The 18280-nt window shown below is 33.6% G+C and overlaps 1 protein-coding gene and 1 long non-coding RNA gene across 3 annotated transcripts; both read left to right on the top strand.

The window, feature by feature from the left end:
* The first annotated feature begins 7978 nt into the window (after positions 1-7978).
* Positions 7979-10103, top strand: LOC108327895 (transcription factor TCP17). 2 transcript variants are annotated; one of them, XM_017561622.2, is made up of 2 exons: positions 7979-8165; positions 8628-10103. In XM_017561622.2, the coding sequence occupies exon 2, from the start codon at positions 8696-8698 to the stop codon at positions 9854-9856; it is 1161 nt and encodes a 386-aa protein (XP_017417111.1). In that variant the 5' UTR covers positions 7979-8165; positions 8628-8695; the 3' UTR covers positions 9857-10103. The 2 variants fall into 2 exon arrangements, with proteins under 2 accessions (XP_017417111.1, XP_017417112.1); XM_017561623.2 differs by having other exon boundaries at positions 7980-8132.
* A 3248-nt stretch (positions 10104-13351) lies between these two features.
* LOC108328485 (uncharacterized) lies at positions 13352-15343 on the top strand. Its single transcript, XR_001832117.2, has 2 exons — positions 13352-13774; positions 13916-15343. It is a non-coding gene; the product is annotated as an uncharacterized LOC108328485 (long non-coding RNA).
* The last annotated feature ends 2937 nt before the right edge of the window (positions 15344-18280 follow it).

Genomic DNA, 18280 nt, shown 5'->3' with positions numbered 1-18280 from the left:
GCTAGGTGAACGTTGTGTTCCTAAAAAAAAACAAATATCTTGACATGCTCTTCGGATTATCAACTTCCCCACAACAATTGTTGTCTGAGTAGCCAATTAATTGGTAATTATCTATTCTAGTATACAACAAGCCGAGTGATATTGTTCTCCTTAGAATTCGCTTTAATGTCTTCCAATGAGTATACCTCTGCTCCTCCATAAATCTTGCTTTTATTTTTAAGATGCCTAAAACTTCTAATTAAACTTCAATATTTGACTCCACCAACTTAGTCTCCACCTCCATACTTAGATACGTTTGTATTAGGTTTCATAAGGGTGAAAATCAGTTGTAACTTGTCATCTTAAACTTTCTCAAGACGTCTTCAACATACCTTTCCTAAGACACAAAGATGCCTTCTTTACCTTGAACAACTTCCAGATCGAGAAAATACTTCATAAGACCTAAGTCAATCATCTCAAATGCCTTTTTCATCATTTTCTTTAAACTTTTTAATCAACTCAACATTATTTCTCACGAAGATTACATCATCAACATATAGGACAACAAACATCACATCTTCTCTATTCTTCTTTATGTATAGAGCATGTTCATATTGACACTATTCATACCAATTCTTGTTGAAGTAAGTATCAATTTTTTCATTCCATACTCGAGGAGATTAATTCAAGCCATAAAGCATTTTCTTCAATCCTAACACTTTCTTCCCTTCTCCTCTTCGCATGTATCCTAGTGGTTATTCACTATATACTTCATCCTCCAAGACTCCATTCAGAAATGTCGACTTTACATCCATTTACAGAATTGGCCATCTGTGTTGAGTTGCCAGGGAAATTAACAATTGAATTGTTTTCATCCTTGTTGTTAGGGCAAACACTTCGTCATAGTTTATTCCTTCCTTCTGCTTGTATCCCTTCAGCACAAACGAAGCTTTATATCACTCAACATTTCCTTCAACATTTGTCTTCTTCTTATACACCAACTTTACATCAATAGGTCAAGCTCTTTTTGGCAAATCAATCAATTTCCATGTACAATTGCGTTCAATAATGCCTATCATCATCCATATCCTTTTTTCCATTTCTCGACTTGCATGACTTCCTCAAAGCTCAAGTCTTCTATATCTATCAAAAAACATACAACATGCACTTGTTAGTGGAATTGTATATGTCTTGCACACTAAGTATTCTGGGTTGTAGAAGTTCATCTTCTTCATCAGAAATATCATCATCTCTCTCAATAAGTGGTGCGACAATTTTTGTGCTTCTACTTCCAATAAACTCCTCATCTGAGTTGTTCTAGTTCCATTAACTTCCTTCATTTACTTGAACATCTCAGCTCAAGACAACTTTCTTTGTTAGTGGGTTAAACAATCTGTAGGCCTTAGTTTTTTCATCATACCCAATGAATACGTACTTCTTGCTTGTGTCATCAAGTTTAACTTTGCATGAGGACACCTATTTTGCACATAAATAGCATACTGCACAACTTCAACCCAAAACTCCTTTGGCATGGTCTTGTTCTTCAACATTGTTCGAACCATGTCAAGGATGGTTTAGTTCTTCCTCTTGACAACTGTGTTTTGCTAGAGTGAGTATGTGTTGTCAGAAATCTCTATATCCTTTGTTCCTCATAATACTTCATGAGCTCAGACGAAATGAACTTGTCTCATCGATTAGACCTAATAGACTTGAAAGGTTTTTTTGTCTTCTTCTCTACCATCACTTTAAATATTTTGACCACCTCATATTTCTCCTCTAAAAAATATATCTAGGTCTTTCTTAAAAAATTATTTAAAAATTAAATAGAATATCTTTTTCCATTGAAAGACTCACATGTAATTGGTTCACATAGATATGTATGAATCAATGTGAGTTATTCTTTTACTCGGTACTTGACAGTCCTTGGATGCTTCCCGAGCATACACTCTTCTGTTTTCAAACTTCATATTTGAGAGTCCTTGCACCATCCTTTTCTTAATTATAACTCGATCAATCCACCAAAATGCAAAGGGCTAAACTGAAACATCATAGTTTCATCCTTTACATCAAATTGTAAAGCACCTCTCTTATACCATCTTTAAATTCAACTTGGAGATCCTGTTCTTCTTCATAGTACTCGGTCTTTTTTTCGTATCTTTCTTTTCCTTTCCATCTCCTACCCAATCCAAATGATCTTAACGATAATCCAATCAATAACCAATTCTTTCATTTTAGATCTTTAATTTAATTAATCTTAATTTTACCTATCCACGAGTCAAGGTTTTTTTTTTCTTTAATTTCTAATTCCTTCCTATTGTTGTCAATATTTTTCTTTTCATCAACGATCATTAAACTGGTATTGATGGTTACTCAGACCTTTATATCTCTCTGATCAAAAGATGGTGTTTGACCAAGTTTTTATAATCAAGAAAAAAATAAAACATTCATTTACAAGTTAACTTATGTATATAATCTGTAAAAATGTTTTCATATCATTTCTTTAAAATTTTATCTTCTAAGTGTATAAGTTAATTTTAACTAGTAAAAAGGATATTTCATTTTATTTTTATTTTTAATCCAAAAAAATATTCATATATTTATTCTACATTAATTGACGAAGGAACCTCTATTAAAAAGGTGTATTAATGGATCTTCTACCAAAAAAACACACACACATATACATACATACATATATATATATATATATATATATATATATATATATATATATATATATATATATATATATATATATATATATATATAATTTTTGGATTAAGACAGAAAAACCTTTTTTCTATCTATCTCACAGATCTGATTGCCAAGATTCACGGAAGATTGATTTTTTAAATCAGGCCTTTTAAAAGTTCTAATGTCAATTGTTGTGACTAAAAATAAATCATATTTTGAAAGAAGACAAAAATATTCAATTAAAATATAACTCTGTCTTTATAATTTTAATATTACAACCTCTATCCAAAAAGTGAGGTATGTATGACATTAATCTAACCACCCTACCTTACTTCTACTTAACGGAAATTTATTAACAGAGGACAAAATTACCAACTTCAAAAGAGTAGTTTTTCTACAGCTAAATCGTGATTATTATTAAACCTACTGTATATTAAATTAATAATAAAAACAAATAAAAATGAAAGACCCATAACATAAAAAAGCAGGCGACAAATGATAGGGCATGCGTCCGACAAAGCAAGTTATGGAAGACAAAATATTAGAAAGACAAAGCAAATAAGTGACACACATTCCAACGAAACAAACCATTTGTTACGTCGAGTTCTCTTCTATTCAATCTCAAGAGACAAAACCTACCGTTTTTCTCTTTTTGTTTTTCTTTTCCTTCTAAACTTCTTTTGAATCGTCTTTCTGCAATCTTCCATAACAACAGTAACTGCATGTCACGCAAAACTGTTGAATGGAAGTTTAATTGAGTCACTTCATTAAGAAATATTAAATGAGCTTTAGATTTTTTTTTTTCTTTCAATGAATCAGTCATACAATTTTAGTCACACGGTTTTTAATGGGGTTAATTCGATTCTCAAGTATTATCTTTAAAAAATTCAATTCTGATTGAGTTTTCATATACCAAAACTATAAAATTTTAATTACTTTATTAACTGATAATGTTAAGAATTAAATTTTAATTTAATTTAATTTTACAAAAATAATGTGTAAAATAAATTTTATATCCACTTATATATTATATATTATATTATGATGGAACATTAAATATATATAGTGAATTGGAACATTAAATAGAGACAAATATTTAAATAGCATAGTTAAAACATGACACTAAAATCATTGCAAAAATATTTGAAAAATCTTATTTATCATGAAAAATAAAGCAATACATTTGCAATACTAAAAAAACTAGAATTTTAATTAAAACTAAAATATAATTAGTGATTTAGAAAAAAGTAAAAGCCAGACACTCCACTACTAAACCGTATTTGATCATGTTCTTGTTTCTCTTAATATCAGACTGAATCTCAAAACAAGGAACAACTTTTAGTGTGTGAGGGAACCTGAAATTTCAGATGTAATGGCTGCATGTGGATAAACTGCATTTTGGAAACCTAAATCACACCTTTTTTTTTTGGCAGTGATTCTAGTAATTGTCATTTAAAGCTTGGTACTAGAGATTAAAAGAATATTAATTTCTCAAAAAAATAGATATAAAGTTAGTTATGAAAATCTAATTACTTTTTTTTCTTGGAACTTAGCGTTTTTAATCCTTATCCATTAAGAAATGACCTTACTTTATAAAAATCGGTATCGAATGCTTTAGAGTACAAAAAGAAGGATAAACTTAAAAAATGAAGGATTATCTGGATGGTATAAAAAAGATAAATATTTATATTTTTTTTTGCTAAAATAATAGTTATTTCAAATAGATGGAGAGGATAGGAGTTTGCTTAACCTCTACTTTAAGTTGTGACTGATAGCTGCTTTCGTTCTCAATATGGATATATATATATATATATATATATATATATATATATATATATATATATATATATATATATATAGTTTTGGGATTTATTTGGATGAATTTATTATTAAAATGCATATAAAAATACATATAAAAAAATGAAATTAACTTTAATATAAATTAAACTTAAGTTATGTATAAATTAGAAATAAAATTAGAAAATAATTATAGCATAAAATACATGTGAAATTTTACAAAATTGCAGTGAGCGTGGTGATATGACGCGTGATTCTTTAGAGATATAATAGAGCGATTGGCATTGAAAAAATTGTAACATGATTGGTGTGGCGGTGCATTAGTCCAAGTGGTTTGGCAACTATTTTTTCATGGAGGTTACTGTCTCAATTTCTACAATTATGGGGGCCACTTATCATTCTTATAATACACTCTCTGAACATTAGGTTTTTCATTACATTATTACAGATCAGTTCTTCTGCTGGTTAATTAGTGTAAGAGAAATGATGATAATACTGAAAATTATGCAGTTGTAAACACCGTAAAAACCTAGAAGATGTGGACAAAATTGTAGTTGTAGACTGTTTCCTAATCATCACACGACTTACATACAACCGACTTATTTATTTTTCTTTATCTTTCTTCCTTTTGTATCATCTGCATATCACATCCATACTTCTTTCTCTCTGTATGATGAATCATTTTATAGTTATAGTTACCAGGCTTTAAACACTGTAGTGGTGATTACGATTTTATTGTGTTCTATATAGTCGTGGAAGTTATCACTTTTTTACGTTACAACTGATATTACAGTTGCATATTTTTTAAAAGCTTCACAGCTGTATTGCCAATTCGTGACGAATCACCAAACTTCCATTGCTGATGAGCTTAGACTGACATGCAAAATTGAAGTTAGGACTTGGACAAAGACACAAGATAACGTTACAGCTTACAGATAGTACGGATTCTTCTGCTTCTGATGCATTTTTGGCTATTTATAAAAGTGGATGATTAGTCACGAGCTCTGAGTCTGACCCAGGGTTTCTGTGACGAATCTGGAAACCATTTTTTGGATCATATTGTTTCCCATACCAAGAAACCAGTCATTGGTCTGTTTATCAATTTTTTTTTTCAGATAAAACACAAGACACTGCTTGTTCATAGTCTTTTATATAGCCTCAGAGGCTTTCACGGATGACAGAGAGGAACCCTCTATTACAGTGTAAAGAATGTAAATATTGCCATTTTCCTTTCTCCTTTCTGAAAGTAAACTTGATTTTTTTTTTCTTCCTTCTTTCCACCTTTCGCTCATGTTCTCTTGGCCGTTTAACTTCTTAATGAATGGAAGCTATATATATATTACGTATATATGGTGTGCAGATAAACGTTCTTTTAGCTGCAAAACATATTCATAGTATTCCTTTCTTCTTAAATGGTTTAAATAATGAAGCAAATTTATAACACAGTTTAGAAATGTTTGGACTTAGTGACTGTGGAATAATTTCAGCCTCCAAATGGTTGATGTAGTTCTTGATCATCCATCTCTTTCAGATATAATCACTCGAACCATGATGTCTTTTTTTTGGTAATGTATGTGTGAAGAAAAGGAATTGGAGCCAAAGAGTCGTTTGCCTTTGTTCTTTTTGTAGAATTAAAAGAAGGCCCACTTCTTTTTCTATGGAAATTAAAGAACATTGTATCTTTAGGAATATAGTCTGCCTTTTTCTATTTTGTTCATGCTTTTACATGTCAAAGTTACGCAAATTAGAAGATATATTGTTTAGGGCATTTAAGAACTTTTCCATAACCTTATTTATCAACTATTTGCTTAACATGTATCTTAATTAAAGAAAAATCAGGTTGATTGCTGTAGCTTTCAGATATCCTCCTTGTTAGGATGAATTTATCCACGTTAAACCATGAGAGAGAAAATTGTGATGAACGATACTGTATCTGAGATGGGTTTTGTGAGGGAGTTTTAGGGTTTTGAGTTGAAGGTGAATTGAATTTGAAAAGTAAAAGAATATATTTGCAGTCTTTGCCAAATGAAGAAGAGAAGAAACTTGGGTTACGTTTGTGCATCAGACATATGATTAATTGACTTTGTTTTGATGAAAGCATGCGCCATAGGGTTAATAACTGTGTCAGTGTCAGCTCAATGAAAAGCCTCAACTTGCCTCCCATGCATATCTCTCTGCAAAAGTTGTGTGGTCCTGTTTGCGCTCAGTGGGTGTACGTTTCAAAAGATATCACAACATAATTGGTCCCTCACCTACCAGTACCTTTCCCTTCTCCGAAGTAGCTATCATACACATAGACATGACAATGCCCTTGGACAAGGCACCACAACTTTTAAGTCTCGCCATTACTTATCCCAAGTGGATTTCTCTGTTTGTCTTCTAAATCCCCTCCATGTGATGCCCTTACTGTTTCTCTTTTATCTCAATTTCTCCTTTTTTTACCTTTTCTTTTCATCTCTGACCCAGCAACTATGAACATCCCATGCTCCAAAATATAGTAACTGTAAAAGAAAACAGATAATTCTGCCCAAGAAAACCGATCCAGTAGTGAAAACATTACGGATGACATATCAATCAATGTTTTTTTATACAAAAATCATTCTGACCTTTTGTTTTTTTTGGTCAATCCAAAATTTCTGTCTATCTATTCTCCTGATAACTGTTATCTGGAAAATACAAAGATTATTTTAAGAAATTATCTTCAATTTGTTTCATTCATGTATATAACTGTAAACTCTTAGTAAAACAAAACTTGGGATTATTATTGCAATTGGGCTGTCCAAAATTTGATTGATCAATGATTTTGAGGCTGTCATGTCCTTCTGAAACTTTTCATCTTAGATTCTAAGAATACGTTAGTAGAAAACTTCTTTTGCATTAATATGTTAAGAGATGTAGATATTAGTTAACAAGACTTTTGCCCTTAATAAGAGCAACATTTTTGTTGATGCTTTGCCACATCTGTGGATCCCCATGTGATGTGTTCAGTCACAAACCTTTTGTAGTTGTCGATAAAGTGTAATCAGGCGTTTTAGAAGTGTGTAGGAATGGTCCCCTTCTGTGATTATTAACTGTGTTGGTTAGGTTAAGCCCTAATGCAAGCAATTTTGTTGTTGTTGTTGTTAAATTGTGACCTAACAAATATAGAGAAAAATCTTTTTGTACAGAAGTCGAGCCTCTTTCCTGTAATAACAAACTAAGAAAACTTACCCTAAACACTTTTACCTTCCAAAAACATTAAAGTAATTTGTTACAATTTTTACAGTAAATGTTACAAATGTTGTTTAATTTCCCTCCGTTAAGTACTCAAGGTTTTGTGAGAACAAAATACCAGAATATAACAAAGGAAATGATTGCCCATTATGCCTGACCAAAAAATGATAAGACAAAGACTACCATACTTATTTGACCAGCTGGGATGTTTGCCACGTGTCAAACCATGTGCCATTGCTTTATCTTTCAGTGTGGCGTGGTAGTTGAATTCCGGCATCTTCCTTTTCCAAGCAGCAGACTCCAACTTCCACACTATTATGTGCAATTAAAGACAAGTCAAGCTCAATCGCAAATATAAAATTTTGTTCAAGCTTGTTATTCAAAAGCACAGTGCAAACTTCATTCTTCTACCTTCTGGTGCATGCTTGGTATGAGAACAGGCACGTGTTCATGTGAGTTTGCAGATACGATCAACGATAACTAGGGTTTGTATAAATATTAAATATTAAATAGTTGCATTATTTTTCCTGCAATTTTAATTACACCCTTCCTGACTATGATGCAGCCTTTTGCTGCAGTTTTCTTTATGTACATATGATAGATGCCTCTGCTTGTAATTTCTAAATGATTTTAGAGTTTTTTAATATACAACTGCATTTGATATGATTCTTTTTGGTATTTTATATAAATGTTCTTTAATCCCCACAAAATCACATCTATAGAAAGAGAACTATATGCAAACATGCGTTAGTTTTCTGCAAGTCAGCGATCTGTGTCACCATGTCATCTGTTCTTCGTGCATCTACTTCCATTTCCAAAGGGAAAGAATATGGATTTTAAACAATATTTATATTTGATTTATTTACAGCCTTTAAATCTGAGTAAATTTTGTGGATTATCATCTTCTTCGTATTTCCTATTATTTTATTTCGTTTGTTTCCATGCAGATTCCTAGGATCGAGAGACAATCCGTAAATCCGCACAAGGGACTTAAAATTTAGCAGTTTCATTGTTGATGGTACCATGGAACAGAATTTTGACAAGCATAAAGTGGAAGGACAAAACTCTGCACCTAGCTACCAACAATGAGATACATAAGATCATGATTAAGAGCCCAAAAGAAGTGGATTTTGCTTTAAAACAGGAGGGTGGTCATTCTCAAACAATCAGTGATCCTGAAAAGGAAAAGGCTTCATCAAGCTCAGCAGCACAATGGCCAAGATTGAAGGATCCAAGGATTGTTCGAGTATCTAGAGCCTTTGGAGGGAAAGACAGGCATAGCAAGGTTTGCACAATAAGAGGGTTAAGAGACAGACGGGTACGATTATCAGTACCAACTGCTATCCAACTCTATGATCTTCAAGATAGGCTAGGGCTCAGTCAACCAAGCAAGGTTGTTGATTGGTTGCTGAATGCTGCTAAGCATGAAATTGATGAACTTCCACCACTGCCAATTATTCCTTCAGTGAATAACTTCACCCTTGGTTATCCATCTGCTGCTACTTCTAATGAAGCTGCAAACTCTCACTCTCACTCTCAGCCTAATGAACAACTTCTTAATATAAATAGCAGCATTCACTGGCAAGGTTCAGACCAAAATTCTTCATGGAAATTAAAGCGTAAAGAAGTTTCAGGAGAAATGATCAGCACTGACAAGGCAAGTTGGATAAATAGAAGTGAAGAGGATAAGCAAGGAAGCAATAATGAAGGTCCTAGCACACATGTTATGCCAAATAATCTCTTGCCAAGGGTAAACCATCCTTCATTCTTGGGTCTGCTAAATACTATGCCACATGGTTACCACTGGGAAGCTTCCGCTGGTGATGTTTCTCATCCTCAGTTGGAAAACAATGGATTTTCAAACCAAACAGACATACACGGCATTAACGTTGTACCTTTCCCAACATCAACATTGTCTTTATCAACAAGGAATTCTCAAATTCTGCTATGTCCTCCAGGAGCGGCACAGCCGTATTTCCCTTCACATTTTACAGCAATGGACATGGATCAGAGGCAAATCAACCACTATCAGATGTTGAGTTCAGGTTCTCAAAACCCATTGGCGAATTCTCTCAATCATTCTTTCAGCTTGGCTATGATGTCTCATAAACCCCTCCATTCACCCAACAGCAGCAAAAGCCCATCCCATAAAGACCAAGATTTCCCTTCCAAGTGATACACAAAAATACAAAGTTTATCTGCTTCTTCTCTCACAATATGCATGGATCATGAAGACTGTGAGAAAGCTTCTTCAATTACAACATAGTCCATGTTACGGCGGGTTTGAATAATCGTTTCGTTCTTGAATGCGTGTTTGAATTTCCTTCTATTTCTTTCAGTTATAGGTAATCCTTATATTTTATCCTTTTGTTTTTTGAGCTTATATATTGCATGAAATGGTCTTACATATGAATTTCTTTCTATGGGTATAACATAGTATATAAGAGCTCTCCTTTATGCGATAATGAATAGCTTAAATGCATATATTCTGCAGATCTTAGACTCTTGTATGCAGTAAGATATTTTTTCTTTGCTTAGATTGTATTAAAGGAATTGGATTTTAGTTGGAGGGAAAGAAAAGAGAACACGAGTTCTTCTTTCACAATAAATAATTTCTATCTGTTTAAAATTAAAGACATAAAGTAACACATTAAAGTAAATTTATAAAGCCTTAATCTTCTAATTTATTTGTATGAGAATTACACAAATCTCTCAATTTAAAAAGAATAAAAAGCTAATTGTCATCCAAAACTATATATCCTTAGAGAACACATGCAAACCTTTAATCAAGTGGCATACCTTATGTCTTATTGTCCTATTATTCAGCCTTTTGTTTGTCTTGTTATTCCATGAGATGACATAAAACGAAAGAGTTCATGCGTGGTCGCCAGCGCAGCGATCTACCATAGGTTATTGTCTCAAAACGGTGAATAACTATCCCCGCCAGTCACTAAAAGGTAACATGAAAATAACGTATCTCTAAAATTGCTGCACAAAAGCAAGGAAATTAAACAGGAGATTGGTCTGAATTATTATGGAATATTTTTATATTAATGACATTATGTGGGACTATGTACTTTAAAGAAAACTGAGCAAGAAAACAGAAGTTCAGAGTACTTACACCTTCTGTATACGTTGTCTCGGAATAAAGGTTAAGAGGTGTCTTCCTAAAAGGTCAACTTGAAATGAAAGGATAAAGTATATTACTACAAAGAAAAATGGCCATAAATCTTAAGGAAAAAATTTAGATGGACACTATAAAGATTTTCTACCCCTATTTCATACCTAATAAAACTTAGTACTTTTATTTTTTAATTATTGTTTTCAAACTATTTCATATTTTAAAATAAAATATAGTTTTATTAGTGTTACATAGGTGTAGAATAGAAATGAAGGTGTCCATATCTATCATCACCCAAATTTTAACCGAAGGATAAAAGAAAAGCGATGCACTACTATAAGTGTGTTGTGTGAATTTATATATTTATATTGAGAAGAAATGAAAATATTAAATATCAATATTTATTATATATATTTTTAAAATTTAAATTAGAAATAATATGAAACTCTTGGTTAGGAATTTAAATAAAAATGTTTTTTTCTCTACTAATAACAAACCTTCACTTTAATTTAGTCAGATTTAAATCTCTATTAAAATAAAAGAAATTCCCTTTAAACAAGATTTTCTTCCTCAAAAGCGACAATCACCATACAGCAACATGTTACACAAAGAAATACAAAGTTCAAAATTGTTTCGACGAACAAATGAGTCATGATGATATTGTTTACCTGAGCATTAAAGTACCATCTACACAAACAACCATGATCAAACAAAATACCAAACCAGTAGATCGAGGACAAGGGAAAAATTAAGTGATCACAAAATTATTGGATGGTTAAAAATAAAAAACACATACAATATCACGAGGGTCGTGGCCTTTCTAAAAGAAATTGTCATGAAAATGCTCGTTTATACTGTGCACTCGATACTTCATGTTAATTATATAGCTCCTTTGAAGATTTCAATAATAATTTATAATTGTTGGACCTTACATATATAGTGTTGTTGAGTGTGTGTGTGTAATGGTGGTGTTGGGGTGAATACCGACATGATTTGATTTTAAAGTCTTGAAGTTTATTAATTTGGCAAGGCCCGTGAGAATGGCTTGAGGATGATAAGTTCTCGCCAAATATCAGGTTGAAGAGCTGATAGGAAACAATTAAGGATAATGGAGGATAAGCCAATAATACTGTCGCAACCGGAATCGCGACGGGACGACGATCCAATAAAAAGATAGAATATTAATTTTGAAAAAGAGATTTTGGAGTCGCCACCATAGTTTATTCTGGAAAACTACGGAAAAACCATAAAATGATAAGGTATGGTCAAATTGAACCAGATTCTTGGTTCGGGAGTCGGTTACGTGTAGGGAAGGTATTAGCACCCTACAACGCTGCCCTAAGGCAGTACCTTTAACTAAATGCGCGAATGTGGATGTGGTTTTCAAAGTGATTAACTTTCCCTTAAAATAAAACTCAAAAGAAACAAACAATATTTTTTAGCTTTTTGGGCCCGACAAGGATTGACCTTGCTCCTACGTATCTCATGCAGAATGAGAAATCAGGGTTACGTAGTTCTTTTGAAACTGCTTGAAAATTTTGTTTAAGGATTTGTTGAGAAATTTGTTTGGAAATGATTTTGGATTTTTGGGAAGTGAACCTGACAAGGTCTAGCCTTGCTCCTACGTATCTCCACTTTTGATGGAGAATCAAGGATCACGTAGTTCTGGCAGGCGATATTATTTGAGTTTGAAAAATAGATGTTTTTTAGTTTTTGAAGATTTTTTATGTTTTTTGGTATTTTTTATTTAGGAGAATGAAAATGTTTTTAGCACAAGAACGATGCGTGCGATCACACATGTGCCTAAACCTTTGAAACGTATTTTTGACATTTTTTTGAAGAAAGAGAAAAGGTTTTTGGCATAAGGAAGATGCGTGCGATCACATGTGCCTAAACCTTTTAAAACATATTTTTGGGATTTTGAAGAAAGAGAAAAGGTTTTTGGCACAAGGACGATGCGTGCGATCACACATGTGCCTAAACCTTTAAAACATATTTTTGGGATTTTTAAGAAAGAGAAAATGTTTTTGGCACAAGGACGATGCGTGCGATCACACATGTGCTTGACCTTTAAAACATTTTTTTTATTTTTAATTTATCTTTTAATTTTGCGTGATGAGCACTAGGCTGATGCGTATGATCGTACGAGTACTCACACGGCTTTTTTCTTATTGTTTGCGTAATGAGTACTAGGCTGATGCGTACGATCGCACGAGCACTCACACGGCTTTTTCCTTTTATTGTTTTGCGTAAGCTGATGCGTACGATCGCACAAATACTCATACGGCTTTTTTTTGTTTGTTTTATATTTTGGGTATTATATTTTTTTTATTAAAAGTGAATGCTCATACCAAATATTTATAATATCGTGAATGAAAATGAAACAAACAAACAATAATAAAAAAAAAAGAAGAAAATAAGTAAACACAAGACACAGTGGGATTATCAAGGGTGTATACGAAACAAATAAATAAAGCAGACCCAAAACAAACAAAAAAAAATTAATAAAAAAAAGATTGTGAACCAAGCTCAATTTTGAAATAAGGGTACCGCATGAGTGTTATAGGCCCATTGAAGGTGGGTACAGCAAGTTTGTTTAGAGGTGTCGCTAGTGAATCTTGGGCCCAGGTCCATATCCTCTTTTGTTTCCAAATCAGAAACCCTGAGGCTTTCTTATTCCCATTTTGTTTTCTTCGTAGCAAAGCCATAAGCCTTCTTTTCCTTGCTTTCCGCGTGAAGCCACCAGACACCAGCAGCTTCTTCTTCTTTCCTCAGCCTCTTCAAAGTCAGCAATATCACCGACGTTGAACTTGGTGGTTGCTTCCATCTCTTTGCCATCATGGCCTCTCGAACTTTATCTGCAAAACAACCTAAACCACAAATCCAACCTATCAAAATGAAAATCATACCTGAAGCTCCACCGCGAATCTCTTCAAGTCTCGCCGGAAGCCAGCCATTGTACATGCTATCAAAGTCTGTCTTTTTGTGTTTGATTTTTTTCTTTGTTTTATTTTATTTACATGATTGCGATCTCTCTTCTTTTATATTCTTCTATTTCTTAGTATGCCTTTTTTATTTATTTATGAAATGACTTTGGAATCTTTTTTTTAATAGTTAAGAGATGGAGTTGAAGCTGAAAGGGATGATTGGTCTCTATATGAACCCGTGAGTGAAGGATGAAGGCGTATCCGATGGTTTATTTCTGATAGATAAAAGGAAAAGGTTCTGACTTATCTGTTTTTTTTTTCTTATTGAATTAAGGGGTGAATTAAGGAATGAAAGCACAGCAATTGAATCTGATCTGGAAGGAGAATAATGTTTGTTTTGGAAAAGAGATTGCCATTTGATTAGGAAGAGATTATGGATGAGTAAAGAATTGGTTTCTGGAAAAGAGCTTGAATTGGTAGGTGATGGAGAGGTTATAATTAGGAGATATAGGATGAAGGAGATTATGAAAGGAGTGAAAGAGGAATTCTTGGAGAGGTGAGAATTAAAGAGCTCCTCCCTCCCTTTGGTTATGGCTTCCTTCTTCTTTAAATGGACAGAGATGAAGACCGTCGGCAAACTCTCATTGGAGGATTGGTAAAGGTAGAAAATTGTGAACTGTCCTCCATGTGATACCTCAATTGGTATATATAAAATTAGATCTTATGATATGGTATCTGTGAGCTTCCTGTTAATCTGATTCATGCTTTTTTGTGAAATTATGGGTTGATTGGAGAAATTATTTGCAACAAACGAAGGATTAAGTTAATTGGTGGAAGAGGAGAAATGAAAGTATGATTGCAAAACTTAGTGGGCGGCTAGGAAAAGAAAGTGATTGACTGAGGAGAACAATGAATGGCACGTTGGAGAATAATTGGAAAGGAGCAATGTCTAAAGGTGCAATAGGAAGATTATCAATAGAAGACACATTGGAATCTCAAATCAAATGAAATTACTACCAAATTAAATCACATTAATCAAAATCAAATAATTCCATAAATAAAACAAATTAAGATAAATAAAACTAAAATAGAAATAAAAATGAAACACAAGAAATCATAAAATAAAGTAAGTTTTAAAACAAACAAAATTAACTAAAACTAAAAACAAGTAACAGAAACAAGATCACATGAAATCACATACAATAAAATCACATGAAATAAATCCAAATAAGGAAGTCAATCAAATAAAGTAAATTTGAAACATACAATAAAATCACATGAAATAAATCCAAATAAGGAAGTCAATCAAATAAAGTAAATTTGAAACAAATCAAATAAAATTAAACCGCATTAAACCAAATCAAATAAAATTACATGCTATCCATTAAAATAAACAAAATAAATATCAAATCAAATCATTCCATAAATAAATAAAAAACGTAAAAAATAAAATCTAAGATCACATAAAAATACAAATAAAATTAAATAAAATTAGACCCACATAAAACCAAATAAAGTAAAATCATATAAGATCATATAAAATAAAATCAACTCAAACATAATAATCGATAAAACCAAGTGAAATTAAATAAAATGAAGTAAACATCATAAAAAAGGAAAGAAGTATATATTTTTTTTATTTTTCTTAATTAAAAATTACCCGGACAAAATTGGGTGTTGACAAATACATTTACAGAGTTTTTTAAAACAAGCTTGGTACTTTAGTGCCATGTTGTTGTAGTTTGAGAAGAAACATGATCCACCAGGAGGGTAAGGGAGGAATGCATTGACTGATTTTTGGCCTCTTGAGCATTCTGACGATTTTCTTGTAATTCCATGAGTTTGGATCGTAGAAAGACAATCCTGGATTGCATGAAGGATTTCTTCCAGGTTTTGGATTGCGTTGGGGAGGCATGGAGAAATAATGAAAACATCAATATTAGGTTTTCACTACAATTATACCAAGATATAAGAGTTTGGAAGGAAGATTTGTGTATTAAAATTTAGGTTTAATCATTTTGAATGTCCCTATTTGTACAGAATCGTCTCAACTAGGTCCTCGTATTATTTTTTATCTCACTTAAGTTCCTATTTATGTAAAATTGAATCAATTGGAACCTTGCCATTAATTTTAATGAACGACGTTAAAATTGTAGTAATAGGATGCTGACTTTGCATGTGTGAGACAAGTGGCAGAGTTACGTGGAATTTAATTATTTTAAATTTTAAAAAGCTATCCTCTTCCTCTTATGAGAAGAACCAAGAATCAGATAGCAAGCCAGAAACCCTCAGTTCGAGAGGCGAATATCAAACTGCAATCATCAACCTCCAATGGAACAACCAAATCTCAATAACATCCAAAACCGCAATAATCAAAACCCTCAAAATCTCCAATCGAACCCTCGCCGCAAAACGCAGAAGCCCTAACCGCCGATCTACAAGGAAGAAGAATCCCAACCAAATTTCGAATACAGAGGGAACCTAGGATTTCCCAAATCGATTTGAAGTGAAAACCCTAATCTCAGTTCGCAAAAATCAGGTATCGGCACAGAAACCTCTACAGAACCCAATCAAAAACAGAAGAAGAGGAGGAGAAGGAAGCTTCCTCCTTGCCACGAATCAGAACGGAGAGAAGAAGAATAACAACTGCCAACATGCCTCCGACACCTTTCCGTCGCGCCTCCGACGCCTTTCCGTCGCTCCTCCGCTGCGTCTTCGCGAGATCACCCCCTAAGCACGAGCCAAGGATGGTTTTTCCCAAGGTTGGGTGGTCCATGAGATTAGAGAGAAGAAGAAGCTTGAAGCTTCTAGTGGCTCACATAAAAGAAAAAGAGGACGAACTGGAAAAAAAAACAGGTTTCTAAAGCTAGCCAAGGCTGGGTTTTCCAAATTCTAAAAATACAAAGTCTGAACCCTTATTTGAGTTCTCTGTAGAAAATTAGAATCAGAAATCCAATTTTAATCTGATGAAGAAAATAATTAGGAATAGAAATTAATTTGGTTTTTGCTGCCATCCAGAACATGGCATTCATTATGCAGCATTTTTCGTTATTGGATTCCGCTTATACTGAATGGAGATGCGTGTCCAAATTATATGCCAATGACAATTTTTTCTTTTTGGGTGTCTATTTTTCTTGGTCAGGTGGTTTCTCTTAGGATCTTTGTTGGAAAATTTACAGAACCAGAAGCCTTTTTTTTCTTCATTTGTTTTGACCATTCAAAATTATCGGGGTTGTATTCCCTTTGTTTACCATTGTTTACTTTCTTTGTTTTCTTTCTTCGAGCTTTATGTTTATCATATCTTCTGAAGATTTAATGAGAGAAATAAATAGCGGATCTGTTGTGCATTTCTTAATGTCGATTGCCATGTTTTCTTTTACTCTTCCGTATCCCCCGTTTATGAAGTTACTGGTTTTTCTGAATATTTGATTGCCTTGTTGTTCTCCTCAATATTCATTTGGGGAGGAAAATTATCTTTATGGTGTTTGATATGATTTGAGTGATATAGGAAGTTTTATTTATTTTCCCTTTTGTTTTTAGTTTTTTCTGGTTTTTAGGAATACATATATAGCTATTGAAGAAGTTTCAGTCATTCATAAGAGGAAGAGCATAGTTTTTAAAAATTTAAAAGTTTAATACCGAATTTTGTCCCTAGTTTGGTTTGCAAATCTCAATTTAGTCCCTCTTTAAAAAAATGTTTGAAATTGGTTCTTACTTTTAAATTTTTGAGTCAAAATAGTCCCTTCCGTTAAGTATAACTAAACGGAGTTAATAGGTTAATGACGTGGCACTACTTATTGATTACGTGTCAAAAAAATATGCTTACGTGTTGGTTAATTAGGAAATAAATTAGGAAAGAAAGGATTTTATTCAGAAATGATTTTTTAATTGGGGAACAGATCCAGATCCAGCCCTTTGCCAAACCGGCCACCGCGCCTCTTCCGCTGCCTTCTCTTCTTCGCGCGCGAGGTCGACACACTCTCCTTCTGTCTACCGCGAAAAGCCCTCCGCCAAACCGGCCAGTCGAGCCACCGGAGCCGTCGCCAGTCGAGGCGAAATCTCTCCTCCTCCGTCGCTCGTCGCACGCGGGAAGTTCTCTCCCTTCTCCGTCCGTATGTCTCCCCCACCTCCACAAATTCCAAACTCATTCATCACTCCACATACAAATACTTCATCACCTCCGTTCACCCAAACCCCAAACTCACAGAGCACCTCCATAGCCACCAATCAAAGTTGCAGATCAGATTGAGAACCTGTGCCGTTCCCGCGCCCTCGAGGCCTTCCATCTCGATCCCTCCTAGTGGGGCATCAACGTCCAACCCCACTCTGGTTCTCCGGCCAACTTCGCCGCCTACACTGCACTGCTCCAGCCCCACGACCGCATCATGGGTTTGGATCTCCCCTCCGGCGGCCACCTCACCCACGGCTACTACACTTTCGGTGGGAAGAAGATCTGTCTAGGTTCAGAAATTTTCTAGGTTTGGATTTAGGGGAAGCTGAAAGAGAAGGTTCCCAAATTGGGAAGTGAATCAAAGACAAAATTTGACTGCCC

The sequence above is a fragment of the Vigna angularis genome, chromosome 2, assembly GCF_016808095.1.
Source record: "Vigna angularis cultivar LongXiaoDou No.4 chromosome 2, ASM1680809v1, whole genome shotgun sequence".
NCBI lineage: Eukaryota > Viridiplantae > Streptophyta > Magnoliopsida > Fabales > Fabaceae > Vigna > Vigna angularis.
The sequence above is the reverse complement of the archived record's forward strand: the minus strand, read 5'-3'. Positions and strand labels throughout refer to the sequence as shown.

Coding starts and splice junctions, on each gene's coding strand:
- LOC108327895 (XM_017561622.2), top strand. CDS start 8,696: ATGGTACCATGGAACAGAATTTTGACAAGCATAAAGTGGAAGGACAAA.